Here is an 18557-nt window from a genome sequence, read left to right on the forward strand (position 1 = left end):
AGTCCCTTCTTGTCTTCCTCACCCCCTTCTGACTACCTTCTCAGAAGCACACGCTCATCTGAAGTCATATCTAATTTTCTGCAATGAATGTGTCAATAAACTCTTCTGCCAACTATGGTACAAGTACAAATTGTGCTTCTATACCTACCATTTCTAATTACTGTTCATATTCACCTACATCCATTACCTGATTTTTAGATTTCACATTTGCACAGCACATGTTACCTTCACATGTATAAATAATCATACCCGTATGTATCTAAATATTCAAGAATACACCAGAGAATACTATGGTTTGAGAGGCTGGAGACTAGCCATAGAGTTATGGTGATTAGTTGTAGATTTTTGTACCATTTATGTCTCAGATATGGGTGTCTTTGTCCTTCCTTTCCTCTCAGCCTTTTTCTTTCCCTACCACTTTCTCTTTCTCCCTGATATCAACCTGGCCAAGCCTGAGTACTCTTGGTATTAGGAACTGTCTTTACTGCACTTTGGTTTTGCAAGGAGAGAAACTTTTGTTTTATATATAACATAAAAGAACATAAAGCTTTACATTCAATTATCACAGCATAAAAATAGTTTTGTTGAAAAATTAATAAATTGATAGCATAGTTCTGATTAATAGAGTTTAATTAACTATCGAATAAGCCTTGTTGAAAATATGTGTTTCAACATATATTTATTGAGTTTCTATTATGTGCCAGACACTGTGCTTGGCACTGGAGATATATTAATAAACAATCAATAAATAGATAAGAACCCTCCACCTGTAGTGTGAAGTCTAACAAAAAATATAATCAATCATTCTTAAATGTGGCCTATAAAGTCCATATTTATGATCATTATTTTAAAATATGCATTTAATTAATAAACAAGTATTCACAGCTAAATAATCCCCAAGAAGAACTTTCTCAGGGAGGCACTTTTGAGTACTAAAAGGGATAATACTGTTATAATGAAGGTTGTAAAATCCAATATGCCAAGATTTATAACATGGAAATGTGCTCCAGACTGAAACTTGGCATATATGAAGGAATTTTGTACAGTTATTTATATATGCATTATTTAAATGTCTTGGGACTATAGCATATCTGATTCAAGGAATCTGGCTTCATTCAAATTCGATCTTGGTGAAAGATTTTTTTTTAATTAAATAAGTTAATACTTTGTATACGTGTATATATGTATACACACGTAAATATATGTGAATAAACACATTTTATGTATGTGTACTTCCTCCACAAACTTCCCAGCTTTTTTTTTTTTTTTTTTTTTTTGTGACGGAGTCTTGCTCTGTCACCCAGGCTGGAGTGCAGTGGCCGGATCTCAGCTCACTGCAAGCTCCGCCTCCCGGGTTCACGCCATTCTCCTGCCTCAGCCTCCCGAGTAGCTGGGACTACAGGCGCTTGCCACCTCGCCCGGCTAGTTTTTTGTATTTTTTAGTAGAGACGGGGTTTCACCGTGTTAGCCAGGATGGTCTCGATCTCCTGACCTTGTGATCCACCCGTCTCGGCCTCCCAAAGTGCTGGGATTAGAGGCTTGAGCCACCGCGCCCGGCAACTTCCCAGCTTTTAAGGCTAAAATGAGATGACAAGGGGAGTATTAAAATTCACACATTTTCTTTATGTAAATGTCTATAAGCATATGGAATCAACTACTTAGGAAAGCAGCTGAAATAGTAAGTTTAGATGAGTTTCAGTAGGGTATAGCTATCCTTCTGGAGAAAGGCTAGAGCTCTGTGGTTTGAGAAACTTTAGAAGTGAAATTGAAATAAACCCAAAGGCCATAAGAGCGTTAGCCTCATTGTTTCTTTCCTAGCTTGCATGTGTGTGTCTGTGTGTCTGTGTGTTTTGTGTCTTATGTAAATGAATCAAGCTTCAGCAGGAAGACCACTCCTTCCTTCTTTGCTTACCCCAGTGTGCCTCATTAGGGATGGAGTGTCACAGAAGTGCTTAGTTTAACAATGTATGAGAGTTTCACAAATGCCCACATTATTAAAAATATGGTTAGGAAGGCTCTTGTTTCTGAGAACTGAAATTGCTTCCTCAACAGGACTAGAAAATGGTTTTTCTGAAAATGATATTCCTATAGAGCATCTCTCCATGGGGACCCTCCTTCAGTAACTTCCTTTGGCATAACAGGATCCAGGAGGTTGCATCCTCTGAGGGCAATGCTGCCTTTAGTGCATCTTCCAAAAAGCATAAATATTTTCATCCTTAGCTTTCCTGAATCTAACAAAATGCAGGAGGCCCCAGTGAGGCTCAGCATGGCAATACTTCCCCAGGGTATTGAGGTGCTTCAGAAAGTTTGGGGGCTTTCACAGAACAGCCTGATGATTAGCTAAAGAGCCAACCCAAGTCTATCACCTTTTCTTTGCAGATATACCATCTAACATTTCTTTCTTCTATCTTAGCACAAAAAGCTTATATAGAGGGAGGAAATAATGTTCTTGCAAGAATCTACCTGTTGTAGAGAAGACGTTGGGGCAACAATGAGCAGGCAAGCAAAAGACCATGAGCATTGCAGCCACCCAGACTGGGTTCAAACCCCAACTTACTTAGTTCTTGTGGTAGTTATTAGTACTGCTCAACAAATATTTCTAGCTTTCCACATTTCAGGCACATAGTAGGGCTGCATTTCCCCCATCTACTTTGAAGTTGGTTGTGGCCATGCAATTAGTTCTGGCCAAAAATTTTGAGTGGAACTGATGTGTTTCTTTCAGGTAGAAGGCTTAATGGCCAGAGTGAGACCCGCCAGATCTCCCTTTTCTCTCTTCCATAGTAAGGGAATATTTAAGAGGGTGGCTGCTCCATTAGCCTAAGTCTTAGAGTGAGGACAATGCCAAGCAGAGCCAATAGCCAACCTGTGGTGGACATGTAGTAGGCATGAGAAATAAATCTTTGCAGTTTTAAGTCTCTGAGATTTGGGGCATATTTGTTATCTTGGCATACCCTAGCCTAACCTGACTAAGGGACTAGTTCTGTGCCTTTTAGGCTAGCCTCCTAACTTCTTTATGTTTTTGGCTCAGGGTCTATGAATTAATGAAAATAATCAAGATCCCTGCGAGCATTAAATAAGATAATGTGAATGGGGCACTGACACAATCAAATTTATTAGTAAAATCTTACTATTTGACAAGTTTCTTTCTCCCTCTATCCTATGCCCATCTCAATACCACACAAACAGGTTCACATATACATACACATAAACACACTTCTCTTTTTATCAAATGTTGAAGAATCGTTTTTGTTCCCTTTTCTAGATTTCTTCTCTCTACCCACTCTCTTCCCTTACCAATGCCTTTCTATTTTAGCTAGATATTAAAATTGATATTTAATTCAATATCATTATCCTGCCCCTTCCCCACAGAATATCTGCATTCAGTAGAGTGCATTCTTCTTTACCCCAAATAAATGAATCTTGAGAATGGGATTACAGGCAGTATGGTCAGTTGGTAATGGAGCTAGTTGGGTTGGAGAATTTCCTAATACTCCAAATTCATATCCCTTGGACAAGCACAAATCTACTTCCTTCCAAAGTTAGACAATGTTATGAGATAAGGACATAAAGGAAGTTAATGAGTTTATGTGTGAAAGCACTATGGGAAAGCTTTTCCCTTGGGACTTACCATCTATTCTGAACAGGTACCAGGACTTCTTTTGAAATAACTGAAACATTACCTAGGTACCTTTTAGCTCCACATTCCTGCTTTAGGAATACATTCAAGAAGTTATAATAAACCATACAAACTAGAATGATGATAAAGACAAATTATTTAGACTAAATAGCATATGTATCTTATACACTTCCTTGTGGTTATAATTATGATAACCAATGCCTTCCTGATGTAATTACATAGAACATTAAGCCTATCATTTATCTTTTTTATATTAATACCCCTTTGTCAATGATAATACTTGGTTTTCATCTCTAAACTTTGATACTCTTTTTTAAAACAAAATAAATAACCCCATTCATACCATAGCTGTCTGTAAAGTTTAATCACACATCATATAATTTTTTGCCAGCCTAAAACCAGATTAGCCCCAATATGAATATAACCACTAAAGATAAGTAATTTAAAAACAGGGCATGCTAAAAAGCAGGTGAGGGCCACTGCTATGAAGTCACTGACCTGAAACATATACATAGTATTGAGTAGTTCAGGAGCCAAAGATGGCAGTGATCCAAAAACTCTTTCTTATTAGAAATTTAAATGTTCTTCTAATTTCTTTTCTAGAAACTAGAAAGAAATCTACAAATATCTGGGGCTAAAAGAAAAGCTATCAGGTTAACAAAAGAGTGAATACTATACATTCCCATCTAATTAAGTAAGTCACTTTTCAAAAAATTAAAGGCTGAAATTTTTTGCAACTTAATCCAAAATTTTATTAGCAAACTCTAATTATTATCCTGATTGGAAGTCATAAAATCTCCCAAACAGGTCAACTAATTTAAGTGCTATCTGTAATCATTTGGATTTTAACATGATGGTTATTACTTATTACCCTGAAACCAAGCAGCACAATGAGATATTGATTACTTTTAACCTTTAGATCCAAGGATTCAAGAAAGGTCAGAGGAGGGGAATATTCTACCTCTCTTGGCTGGCAAAGGGATAGCCTTCAGGAGAATTCAAATGATTCCCATTGGCCAAGTACATCCAAGATTAGTTTATTCTCTAGGCTAACAAGAAATGATGATACTTTTAAAAATAATACTCGGCACATATTTAGTGAGCATTACCTTTATATAACCAACGGCTTCAGATGTGCTTCACATCACAGCAAGTCTCAGATTGTTAACCCTTTACCAAGTTTTGTTTGTGGAAGCCTCTTTTTTGAAATGAGATAGTAAATATAGGAGCATTTGTTGGAATAAACTTATCTCATTGAACTCAGAGTTCTTAGCAGATTCCAAAAGGCTGAATACAATCATTGGCCACTGTTGGCCACTAGCATTTCTTTTGGTTTTCTTTCTCCATGACAGCATTTAGAAATATTTTTCACATTTGTGCTGCTAAAAGCAATGAGTCCTAGGTAGGGTCCAGCAGAATTACAGGCAAGAGAAACATAACTGTTATGTGTTAGATTAATTTGCAGAACACTTGGCATTATTATTGCCAAGTCGTCAAATTGTTCCAAGTTGTTCCGGAAGGTTGTTATTAATAGTATGTTTTCTGAGGAAAGTTCTGTCTACTTTTGGAACTGCATTTCTGTTGCCAAGGAAACTCCTTTAAGCACAGTTTTCTAGGAGCACACTGCTGCTTTTGTTTGCCAGTGTCCTATTCATATCATCTAAGTAAGCGTTTTACGTGCTCCAGCCTTCAGTCCCAAATGTTGAAGTTTTAGCCCATTTAAGTTGCTTTTTCAAACATAGCTAATGGCTGCTATGATTTCCCTCTCTCCCTTTCTCTCCCCTCACTCTCCACTCTCCATCCAAGCCCCCCTCTCCCCGCCTTCTTCCGACTCTGCCTCCAACATGCCCAACTCTTACTATTCAAGTTTTATTTTTTTAAACAGTTGCATTAGGGCAGATAGTTTTCACAAGTTTTTGATAAATTAACTTTAATTTGAATAATAATTCCATAGGTTGTAGCATTAGTCCTTCAAGTGTTAATTATCTTTTCACTCTAAAATTAATGTACTCATTTCCTACTGACTCCTCTACCCCATTTATTGAAGTGCTGAGGAAAACATGTCATTGAGTCCTGAGCCAGCCCTGTTGTTGTGATTAAGCGTGGTCACATGGCCCATCTCTGCCAAAAGGAGGGCCCTGAGAAAAGGTGACAAAGACAGTGATTTCCTGTCAGCAAAGAGTACGACAGGGCTGTCTAGAAGTGATGCAAATGAGGGGAACTTTCCCCACGGCTTGTTTGATCCACTCTAGGCCAGAGCCAGCCAGGCCAGGGAGAGAAAGAGCAGCACAATGCCTCAGAGGCCAGCCCAGAGAGCCAACGCACCTTCCGGACAGTAGCTCACCCGCTAGAGACAAAAACTGCTGGCGGGGCTTCCCTTCCTTGCCCCTCCACACACAGAGCCAACTATTTCTTGGCATCCTATTCTCTTAACATCTTTTTTTTTTTTTCTTTTTAAAGAAGTGATTCAAATAGGAATTACAGGCTCCAGCATGAACAGTGTTTCAAACGTTGTTGAGAAACCACATTCATCTACTTTTTCTTCCTCTAAACATTTTCAGGATAAGTTTTGCCCTCTCTCAAAAAAAGAAAAAAAAAAAAGGAAAAAAACATATTCAAGTATTCATAGCAAACACCGATTCATCAAAGCTGAAATTAATATGACAGTTAATCTAAGGAGTTTTCAAACTTTAATAAAAATAAAACAACAAATTCATTTCTAGATAAGCAGTAGAGACAATCTATGTCTTTCCATTCTGATCACTTTTTAAATGACTAGATAATGTTATTTGAAATATTATAATGAATTTAAGCATATTCTTCTTATCTTAATGGAGTTTTAATCTAACATACAATTAAACTATACAATTAATCTACCAGGAAAAGAGGTAAAAAATTATCATTAAGTTCTTGTGCCTGATATATCTAGTACGTTTTTATCTTGGCTGCTTCAATAACTGTAATTTGTTTCATTTTGAACATCAGGGTAGAGATGTAACACTCAACACCGAAATTCCAATATAAGGCCTAATTAACAGAATTTAATTTTTTGACACAGTCCTTCTATTCTATACACCACCATGTGAATTTTTTTTAAAAAGTTAATGAATTTTCTTCTATTTCAAGTCTAGCTACTGCGACCTGGACCATGAACCAACCTAACATTACACTTTCAGGAGCTCAAGTTTAGTCATAAGAATATCAAATCACATCTGAAATTAGTTAGATCAATTTGGTCCAGAACAAAATAAAAGAGAGCTATTCCAGAAGGCTGAAATGTGTGAATTTATAAAATACAGGAATAGTGTGATTAATCTGTTTTCTGTGATCAGTCCATATCTATGACAACATCATTTTGATATCAATAGTTATAAAATAGCAAGTCAACTATGTTCCATTTTTCTTCTTGTACTCTATATTTCCTATTTCTCAGAATTTCTATTTCTATTCCATACATATTTATATTTAATAATTATTATGATTAGAAATTTATTTACCATACCATTCTAAGCCCTTATATTTAAAAAAAAAAATCCTAAAAGAAAATGTTTTCACATCTAAGTATCAAAACAAAATTTCTTCAAAGGAAGTTATATCTCTTTTTCTTATAGAGAGTATATATTTTGCAGTTGGACACATTTCCCTCTTTGCTTTCACGACCAGGAAATTCAAAATATAACACTGGGATCACGTTTTAGTAACTTTATAGGGCTTTACAGTTTATATACAGGCATATTAACTCTTCTTACAGATGCAACTTCTAGTCTATGTATATTTTCTCCAGTGTGATTTGTATTTATATTTTTAAAATATTTGTATTATTTTTGTGTTGATTCTTAGAAATAACCTTAAATTCATAGCAGGGTAAAAATGTAATTGATCTGTTTAGTAGCCATGGTATTATATAAATGAATGGCCCTTTTCCTTTTAAACAGAGGGCATGTTTGGACTTCTATGAATGGAGCCATATGAGTAACTAACCTTCAAAATTAAGTACAAAATCTTTAGTATAAATTATCTGAAAGTACAAAGGTCTTAGTTGAATTGGATACTTATTTAGTAGTATTTTAAGCTGGGAGAGTTATTTTTAACCCTTCATAAATCATGTACAAATCATGTTGCTTGACAACGGGGATATGTTCTGAGAAATGTATATCCCTGCTATAATCTCTCCTTTTCTCCCCACCTCACTTTCTGCTCTCTTTCCAATCAGTGTTTCATGATTTTGTCACTGTATGAACATCCTAGAGTGTACTTAGATAAACCTAGATGATAGAGTAGATGGTAGAGACTACTACACATCTTGGCTATATGGTAGAACCTATTGTTCCTAGGCTACAAACCTGGACAGCATGTCACTATACTGAATACTGTAGGCAACTGTAACACAATGGTAAGTATTTGTGTACCTAAACATAGAAAAAGTACAGTAAGAATATAGTATTATAACCTTATGGGACAACCATTGCATATGTAGTCCATCACAGGCCAAAAATCTTGTTATGCGGCCCATGACTGTAATCTAATATTTTATTGATGAGGAGCAGGTAAGCTATCATTCAAGGAACAAATCTATAAGTGGGGTGTTTCAGTGAGCTTCATACTATCTGAAAACTCGTGTTCAATTATAACAATAATCACCGGGCTGCAACTTCTGAATTTGGCCCTTCAAATTAACCCTTGGAGTCTGGAACTCCATACTAACATAGCATCACTAGGAGGTCTGTCATCTGTGCTCTGTAGGTAGCAGCAAACTGGCAGTCCTTTGTGCATAGGTAAGGAGTCCCTGATAGGGTACACCCTCACCATACTACAAAGTCAGCTGTAGCTGCTGGGGAGGACAGTGCAGCAGCAACAGCAGCAGTCTGAGCTACAACTCTCCAATCGTTGAAATGCTTCTAGGTCACTCAGTCTATAACACTTAGAGGATGGGGGAGGAGGTGTCGTGAGCTTCCCCAAGCCTAAGAATAATGCCACCTTTGATCTGTAGAAATGAAAAAATGGAGCTTTTCCTTCACAAGTGGGTTTTAAATATTTCTCCATTAATAGTTAATGCACATGCAGACCAGCAGAGTGACAGCTCCCTGTGATTATGAATTCTGGCATCGTAACTCTAGTCCAAATAGGAGCTGAACTTTCAAAATCATAGTGGTTACTTTTGACAAATTAAATTGTCCTACTTAGGAAGATAGGAGGAATGAAGAGAAAGAAAGTGAGAGAGTGGGTGCAAATTTTTCTTCGAGGTAATTCTCAGGTTGAGGAAGAAAAAATGAGAAAAGACTACATTGGTGTTTTCTAGGCTGACGATATTGACAATGTTTGTTAGAAAATAGATATAGAAGGCTCCTATTCAGAGGTAAAGCAAGACAGATAAGGGGGAAGGGAAGTCATTGGCAGTATAACTCACTGTCTCAAAACAAAGAAGTAGATTTAAGGGGATGGTTAGTTTTTAATAGGAATTAGGTTGCTTGAGACTGCAGTTTAAAATTAACTCAAAAAATGGTCTTAAATTTCTAACAATATAAAAATAACAAGAAATAGTTTAAATAGAAAGTCCACTTTATAGCCCATTGCAGTATTAAGGTTTCTGAATTATGTCAAGTTGTACTAATGTTGTCTTTGCCCATTAAATCCAATTATTTGTCTTTATAAATTCCTTGTATGTTTTGCTGGCTTTGGATAGCCTAAATATCACAATAGATGCTCTACTCAGGATATCTGCTGAGTGGATAATCTAGGGTTTCTGTATTTCATACAATCTGTAGTTTCATATTTAGGAGGTAAAGCTAGCTGATTTTCTAGTGGAGACCAGGATATAAAAATATATAGGTAAAGTCAGGAAGGTAATGCATAATGTTGAAAAAGCTAAATAAGCTTCACTCTCACTGACTAGCATCTTACTAGATTTTATCTAACCTGACATTTCTAAATGCATACCTTGGGGATCAACCTAGGACTCTGTAAGTGCATGAGTCAGGGTTTGGGCATAAATACTCCAGGAAAGGAGTTGAGTGATGAAACACAGAGAGCCACCGATGGAGAGAAGAACAAAGGTTTTAAATGCTCTAATAGAAGGAATAAAGATTCAGTCCTGCTCTGTAGTTTCCTAGGATTTTTGCCATCAGTTGGCTGAAGATCTCCCTTAAAAGTTTCACTTCATCCTTTTCATTAATACCAGGGATGATGAGCTTCATTTTCATCCTTGAGTTTTAAACTCACAACTGTTGGTTCAATATCAGCTATATAAGGTGTTTGTTCAATAATGTATACAGTACAAGTTTAAGGCATTTTCCTTGGTGTTATATAAGTATTTTAAAAAACAAAGATGGTATAGATATGTTGAGATTGACTGGGAAATGCTGTAAAATGGGTTGGGAGGTCTTGAGTTGTCACAATGACTGGGGAACATGAAGAGTAAATGTTCTGTAGTGTTAAAGACAGGCCCACAAACTGAAAAAAAAAAAAAAAAAAATGTTTTGCCCTAAATGTCAATGGTGCCCTTAATAAAAAAATCTTGATAAAGCACTGGTATCTTTTGGGGTCAACAAATAAAAAGATTAGAGATAAATAAGGTAGTCTCAAATTGTATTTAAAACCTAGCAAGGCCTGGGCACCAATTGAAGAGCTTTATTCCTTCAGGTATCTCTATGATCAACAGACCATAAATACCCCTTTCTCAAGGCGTCAGTTCAGTTGATTCCTGGAAAAACAGATTAGAATAGAGGAATAGGATATTGAAAATATTGACCTAACCTGGAAATCCCTGAGGATTCCTGGGAAGACATGAAATTAATTCTTCTCATCAGTTTTTCTAATTTAGGAGCCACCTGAAGTTCTACACGACTCCTCAGTCAATATCCTCAGGATTATTCTGGAGGCTTCCAAGCCTCCGGAATAATTTGGGAGCACACATAAAGAAAGATCCTACAGACTTGCAGCATTTTCTACTGGTTTCTAACTCAATCTTTAATTTTGCTTATAAGCCAAATGCAAAGTTAGTGCTGGTCTAATGAGCAGAGCTATGTTAAGCACCTAAAAGCAGAAGAATGGTGACAGGACGTGAGTCACAAATGAAAAATCACAGTACAGAAAATGTTTGGAAAAATACTATAACCCAGAAGTTCTGAGTGGGTGGAATAATGGTCTTCGATATGCCAGAATGGGAATTTTCAGGCAAAGCACTTATAAGGAAACCGCAAGAAAAAGAAGACTGCATTTTTGTTCAATGATTTCCTATTAATTGTGATGTAAATTATATGAATGTGATTTTGACAAAGAATAGCACTGTTTCTGAAAAAATAGTGGCTTATGTGCAAAATACAAAATGCATCAAGAAGAAAAGAAATGTTATTTGGCACCATGAGTGCAATAAAGTCCGAGATAATGGCTTATGGTTAGGTAACCTTTTATATTTTTCCCGTTTGGCTCAATTTTTAATACTTAAGTCTTAGGGATAAAATATTTTTCTATCACTAAATTAATATAGATTTATACACGTTTTCATATGCAATTCCTGATCCTGATGTGAAATGTGAAGTCATCTAGTTTTAGCTAAATTCGGTTGAGACTGTTACCGTAACAATATGTTATGCCAGAAGATATATTAGATAGCTGTGTTGTTAATGTGGACAGCTATCCATCCAGGAAACAGCTAACAGTCAACAAACTCAATTAATGTTGGACTGAATTCCTTAGAGAATAAAATGTCCCCATTTGCTGGGTCCCTGGGGAGCTTATATCTTCTCTTAACTGAGATGATTCCTAGGGGACACTAATTAAAGTCAACCAGACTCTTGAAAAGTACAAATATCTCTCTTTAGGGGAGCTAAAAGTTAAAATAATTTATTAATGAACGGTAATTTAAAATGATAACATTGAAGAAGAAAGAAGGCAACTTTTATTTGACCTTGAATGTACTTCTTATTCTATAAGAAATTTTAAAAACTAGAGGGTAGTTGTTTCTTGTCATTATACTGTTGCTGATTCTGTGGTTAGTTATTAATTTTATTTTTTATGATTCACAATCTGCTCTTTGAAATATGCCATATGCTCAAAGCAATTCAAGGATGACAACTGTCAGAATTACTCCAATAAAAATTGCCTAAATGAGGAAGATTTACTGCAGTCTGATATTTCAGTGGAAAGTCCCTCTTCCCTCCCCCTGACAGCTTTTTCAGATACTGTGAATCCTGCATCCATTTTTTTAAGGCAAAATCACATGATTGCTTTTTAACTGCTAAGACTATTTAAGTAGAATTGGTAAAATACAGTAGGTTAAGGGTGGATTAGCAGACATGGAAAACAATATAGATAGTTATTAGATGGATTGCCTGCAATCAATACATGAGTTTCAAGCCAGTTTTCTTAAATCACATGGAAATGTATTGACGTAATACGACAACGTCTGCTCTATGTATCACTAATAAACATTAAATTGGATGAACGCTGTAATTTGGCAGCAGCAAGCCAAACCAAAGGCAAATTTCTTTTTTCCCTGGGAAGATCTGAGGGGTAGATAGAATCCACCTGAGTGCTCCAATCGTACCACGTTTTGTTAAATGTTACTAGTCCATTTATCCTTCATTTTGTTTCAGTCTATTTATGAATGCAGTTTCATTTACTGCTATTCATCTTGAAGATAAATCTTTGTCCTTCTATAGAATTACAGCAAATAGAATGTGATAAAGGGAACTTTCTTGCAATTATGATGTCGGTGCAGCCTGTCAGCACACAAGGGATGGAAATGAGTTTGGGGACAGGGAAGGGAATTCTAATAGACACCATGATACATACAATGAACGAAAAGATATCCTGAGAGACAGAGAGACTTGTCAGGCTAATCAGATCTTCCACAGCAAGGTAAAGGCAGGAAGGGTAGCTCTAACCTTGTAAAGATGCTGCTGCTGCTCCTCTGACATCATCAGGTCGTGGCTGTCCATCACAAGGGACTCCATGTCAATCAGCCAATCCCAGAGCTCCTGATATTCTGAATCAAAGTCCAGAAGCCTGAAGATAAGGCACAAAATGTAGTACACATAAATACAGTGTAGTTGTTAAAATCTCATATTAGAATAATATATTCTTGAAAACCCATGATGTTCCTAGTGATATCTACAAAAAGAGAAGAGAAAATTTCTATGTTGTTACACAGTGGGCAAAATAGAAACTCAAACCTGCGACACAGCCACCTCTTAGATTGTGAAAACATAATATGCAATTCCAGTGCTCATATCTGAGACATGTTATGGCTATTTCCATTTTCTAACCCTTTCTGAGGATTTGCAGCACTTGAACAAAATGATCACCACCGCATCCTTAAAAAAGAGCACTGCCATTTAATAGACTGGGAAATACAGAGTCAGTGACTTGTAGAAGGTTACATGGTCCCAAATTTTGGGTAAGAACAGCACCCTCAAAATTTGAACCGCTTTCCCCTCTACTAGATTTTCTATGGGTATTACATCTAACAGATTTATGATTAAGAATAACAATTTAACTAATTTCTCTATAATGATCACTATCAGATCCAAATATATTGATATATACTATCAGATCCAAAATATTATTTTCACTGGGAAATCTCTCAATCATTTATCTGTCCCTCTGCTGTCTATCTGCCTATCTCTGCGAACACATATCCTACATTTATTGTTATGGATGAGTAGTCAGCATTTCAGTTTAACACTCAGAGATAGGCTTGAGTGACTCTGGTAAGCCAGTGAGAACCAGTGGCGGATCCAGTATTAGACAGGTGTTCCCCACAGACATGTAGGAAACAAAGGTAAGGACAGGAAGTCAAAACAATGAATCTTTGAATAGCCAGCAATCATTAAAATTCAAAGGAGGATCACTATGGTTTTCAACAAAATAAATCATTAGAATAAGGAGCTTAAAAGGATTAATGTGATTCTCTATTGAAAGCCTGGTGAATAAGTAAAGCCCAGATTCTTCTAAAACACTGTGATCTGAAAATGAAAGTACAGAATGAAAAACTATGACTTTGTCCTTTACCCCCAAAATCATCCCACTAAAAGAAATCCTACAGTCTTGTCAAATTGTAACTGAGCAAAACCCTATCAGTACTAATGAGGCAGCAGCCTCAGGTACGAATCTGAATTTTTCAGTTGAGTATTTTATTACTACCTGTTCCTTTCTCTGTACATTAAATGACTGCTTTCCATGAAAATATAAATCCACTTTTAATAACTTGTAATTTAATCTTAATAGATCTGTCAAAAAATTTAAGGTGTGCCTGGTGATGGGGGTGAGGGGGAATAGATCTAGGATTGTCTATTTTATTTTAATTACTTTATCATAATTATAAAGATCCCTGATTAGAACTACAAGCACCTAAGGGCAAGGATCAACACTGGCTAACATGTGGAGTTTATTAATCAATTTTTACTGAATGCCAATGATGGGTATAGTTGATATACTTAAAACCTTTAGTAAGGCTATGGTGGCCTAGAGCAGTGTTTCTGAAACTAAAACGTGCATACAGTGCAACTGATCATCTTGTTAAAAAGAAGATATTGATTCAGTAACTGTTCTAGGGTGGGGCTTGAGATTCTTCATTTCTAACAAGTGTTGGCAACACTGATGGTCCATGGACCACACTTTTTTTTTTTTTTTTTTTTTTTGAGACGGAGTCTCGCTCTGTCGCCCAGGCTGGAGTGCAGTGGCTTGATCTCGGCTCACTGCAAGCTCCGCCTCCCGGGTTCACGCCATTCTCCTGCCTCAGCCTCCTGAGTAGCTGGGACTACAGGCGCCCACCACCACATCCAGCTAATTTTTTGTATTTTTACTAGAGATGGAGTTTCACCGTGTTAGCCAGGATGGTCTCGATCTCCTGACCTCGTGATCCACCCGCCACGGCCTCCCAACGTGCTGTGATTATAGGCATGAGCCACCGTGCTGGGCCCATGGAGCACACTGAGTAGCAAGGACCTCCAGCATATATGTGAAATCTGAACTAGTATCCCATTTCAAAACACTAAAACAAAACAAAACACAACCACTATAAAAGGGCCAAACAAAAAATAAGTCATCTGATTTTCTTTATTGACTCTGTGACTAATAAGGAATAACTAATAAACATTTCCTTATGTGATAGGTATAACCATATGGAAATACTTCCTGAATTATGGTCACTATTTCTCTCTCCTTGCACCCTCCTATATTTTAACCATAAAGACAGAAAAGGTGGAATGCCACCCACAAAATTAGAAGAGTATATCATTCAAGGGATTATTAAAGCAAAGGGGAAAGGAAGAGAAAGCTCTTTCCATGTCAGAGGATTTGGAGAATAAAAAAGAATAAGGCAGGAGGAGCAGGTGCTCAGATGTGTGTTCTTCTCTCTCTTGGCCTAAGACCTAGAAAGGAGGCATGTGAAACAGGCTGGGGAAAAAGCCCAAAGCACAAGGATGTCAACTCCATTTCCTGGTCAGAACTCTGGGAGGAAATTGCCTCATACATTGTCCCCACAATAACCTGGAGTGGGGATGTTGTAGACAGAGAGAGATCTTTGGTTAGAATTCTCTTTGCTCTGTTGTTCTCTCATTCTCCCAAGAAGAGACTCCAAGGTTCTTGAGAGTTCAGCTGGTGAACTTGAAAGAGGCATTGTCATGACAATAAAGGCACAACGACGGCCTCTCTCCAACAAAAGGAGAGCCAGGTGGGTCTCTGAATCCAGACCACAGAGAGTTGGCAGGGTCAGTGAGGGCTGCGTTGAGACTTAGTCAGCAAGAAATACCACCGAGCCCCGACCAAGTCAAGAGGTAACAATATAAGCTAGACCAGCTACAGGCCTCTGTGGGAGGAAGCCTCATAATATCCTTGAAAAAACCCATTTCAATAAGCCCAGCCAGCCTGTACCTAAGCACTGTGTTAAGCCAGGGGACTCCACTGCACCCCAGAATTACAAGATCATGTAAATTCCTATATGTTCAGATGTCTTCTTGGAGAAAATAATGGAGACAATTAGAAAATCTGAAAAACAGAGCACTGATCCCAAGAGAGTATTTCCTAAAGAGAATGTTAATTTATTAGAGAGGCTATAATGTGTCTCAGAGCCTAAACTCTGATCTTAAAGCAAGTTTTCTTCTCGCTTTTCTAGGAAAGTGTGAGTGATCATAAAAATGATCAGTCAGCAAGAGAAAAGAAAGAAGCTTGTTTCTTTTTCATTCATGTGTACCACAGAAAAAGAAATTTTGATTATGACTAAGAAATTCAAAGAGAAGAGATGAATTTATTATCTTTGCATCCTCAGTGTCCAGCATAGTCCCTGATGATTGATGATAAATGAATCTAGATAAAGAAACCAAAAACCTTCAGTGGGGCAAGAATGACTTCAGAAAAGCAGCATGTGTCAGCAGATATAATAGCATCTCATCGCCAAAGGCCAATACCAGTACAACCAGTGCCATGAACAGGCTGCTTTACTCATTCTTTACGTGAGATTTTGTTTTTACTATATTAAAATGGTAAATTCACTTACTTAAAATGATTATATGTAGTAGATGTTAAATCAATGTTAATTGCCTTCCCTTTCCTTTCACCTCCTCCTCTTTTCTATAGTGAAAGATAAATAAAGGAGGTTTATGAACATGAGAATTATTAATGAATAGTTTTCAAATAAATTAAAAATACATAAAATAATAAAATGCTCTGAAGCATGGAAATTTTTTCACTGGCTTTTTAGCATGCATTTATATCTATTGAACTGTTTCCTTCTGTTATTCTCCTTATCATGGGCCTTGGAACAAAAGTCACTTAAGACTTTTTCTCAAACAGCCTACACTGGAGACCTGCAAGTAGCAAATGAACTTAATACAGATACTCACCCTTTATCCACTCTAGTTTGTTTTCATCCTAGCAGAGAATATTTAGATTTGATATTTGATTTGTTAGATACAAATGCCTTGGTACCACATTTTGTTTCATTGGTACACAATGAACACCAATGTCCTAAACAACAAATTCTCACAAAGTCTCAAAACAGAAGACAAAAACCTTTTTCTTAAAAGCATTTGTGCCTGATTTCAGATTCTTGGCCATGTGTTAATCCACAAGTTGGAAAAGACCTGAAATTTTTCCACATTTACTGAAATCAAACATATAACAATGGCAAATCAAAGCCAGGTGCAGTGGCTCACACCTGTAATCCCAGCACATTGGGAGGCCCAGGCAGATAGATCACCTGAGGTCAGGAGTTTGAGACTAGCCTGGCCCACATGGTGAAACCCCACCTCTACTAAAAATACAAAAATTAGCCAGGCATGGTGGCACATGCTTGTAGACCCAGCTACTTGGGAGGCTGAGGCAGGCGAATTGCTTGAACCCAGGCAGCAGAGGTTGCAGTGAGCTGAGATCATGCCACTGTACTCCAGCCTGGGCGACAGAGCAAGACTCTGTCTCAAAAAAACAGTGGCAAATGAGAAATAAATTACTGAATTTCTTTGCAGGTCCTTTCTAAAGATTCTGAAATTACCACAATTTAATGTCCCCATTATTACAGGAAACTTCTTAAGTAAGGAAAGAGTTCACTTTCTTACGTTTATGTTACCTGCAAAGGCATGTTTTTTGAGTGATTTTATAAGACAATGTGCTCCAGGAAAAGTTCCAGCTACTCTACAGGAAAACAGAAAAGATCATGAACAAGTGAATTTATCAAGGGTAGGGCAGAACTAGTTAACAGGTCTATATTCCCTTGGAGAATATGCTGATTTTATCAGCTGAATTCAGAACCAGGATCTTCTCTTGAATTTCTAGTGACAACTGCTCTCATCTCTCTGTTTTGAAGGGAGAGAGGTGATTAAAACTGTGGCAAGTAGCTTATAATCTTATAGGAATACAAATATAAGAACTATGAGTCCCTTTTGGAGGGACTTTCCTCATAAAATTTTCTTTGTAGTTATGCTTCGGTTTATGTCAAGGCAGTCACTCTCATTTGTAATCTCCTAGATGTTAAAAGGTCTGTTAGCATACCATTTTAATACTCTATGAATATGTTACAATTTCCATGAAAGTGTTATAAAGCAGATTCATATATACTCTATGAAAGTATTATAAAGCAAGCATTTAACCAAAATGTATTCTTTCCGATACTTTTTATTTAAATTGCCATATACTCGATCTTAAATGGGTTCACAGTAAAAGAGTTGGACATTCTGATGTAGGTAGCTTAATCATGTTATGGGGAGAAAAAGTCTTCTAACTTGAAGTCAGTTTTTCTTAGACAAATATAGAAGTATAAATGTATTTGATTTATAGTTTAAGGATCTAAACAGACAAGGGTATAGAGAAATAGATGTGCAAAATGTTTCTTTAGTGTTTAGTTTTAAGTTTGGGTTTAAGTACTATGGGCTCTAAGTATTTCACAGCATCTTGCCCACCATTTTACTTTGCCTTTTTAAGGTTAAAAAAGATTCTAGGGCTTTTATAAATAAATCAAATACTAACAACCTTATTTAGTATCATTTTTCTGCACATTTGATGGTAATATATTACTTGTGAGGCCAGCATAGTTTAAGAAATAATCCTTCCTCTAAACCCTGATGGGAGTTATATTTGACTAGCTAAGTGTTTGAATACATAAATGCATTCAGCCTTTGGTATTTAAAGTGAGCATCATTAACTCAACATTTCAACTTAAACTTTGCTTAAACGATAAAGTTTCACCCAAGTGAAATCAATGGGAGGTGTGTGTGAATATATGAGGTTTCAACTGGGCTCACTAAGGAATTTTGATGAAAACAGACAACCAAATTAAGAAATCATTAAAATAGAGCAATTATTGTTTGAAAAAAATACGTAACACTAAAAGTCCTAAAAGTCCTCACAGGTTTTCTACCTAAGGCTGAGTAATCGTGTGTGTGTGTGTGTGTGTGTGTGTGTGTGTGTGTGTGTGTGTGTGTGTGTG

The 18557-nt window shown here is 36.7% G+C and overlaps 1 protein-coding gene across 5 annotated transcripts in view; it reads right to left on the bottom strand.

The window, feature by feature from the left end:
- The window catches only part of LOC105477949 (A-kinase anchoring protein 6), a 651033-nt gene that overhangs the window by 136163 nt on the left and 496313 nt on the right, over window positions 1–18557 (bottom strand). For all 5 annotated transcript variants that reach the window (XM_011734851.3, XM_011734847.3, XM_011734848.3 and 2 more), the window contains one exon: window positions 12523–12643. In XM_011734851.3, coding sequence (XP_011733153.2) covers window positions 12523–12643 — 121 coding nt within the window. The remainder of the gene's footprint in view (window positions 1–12522; window positions 12644–18557) is intronic.

This window comes from Macaca nemestrina, chromosome 7 (assembly GCF_043159975.1).
Source record: "Macaca nemestrina isolate mMacNem1 chromosome 7, mMacNem.hap1, whole genome shotgun sequence".
Taxonomy (NCBI): Eukaryota; Metazoa; Chordata; class Mammalia; order Primates; family Cercopithecidae; genus Macaca; species Macaca nemestrina.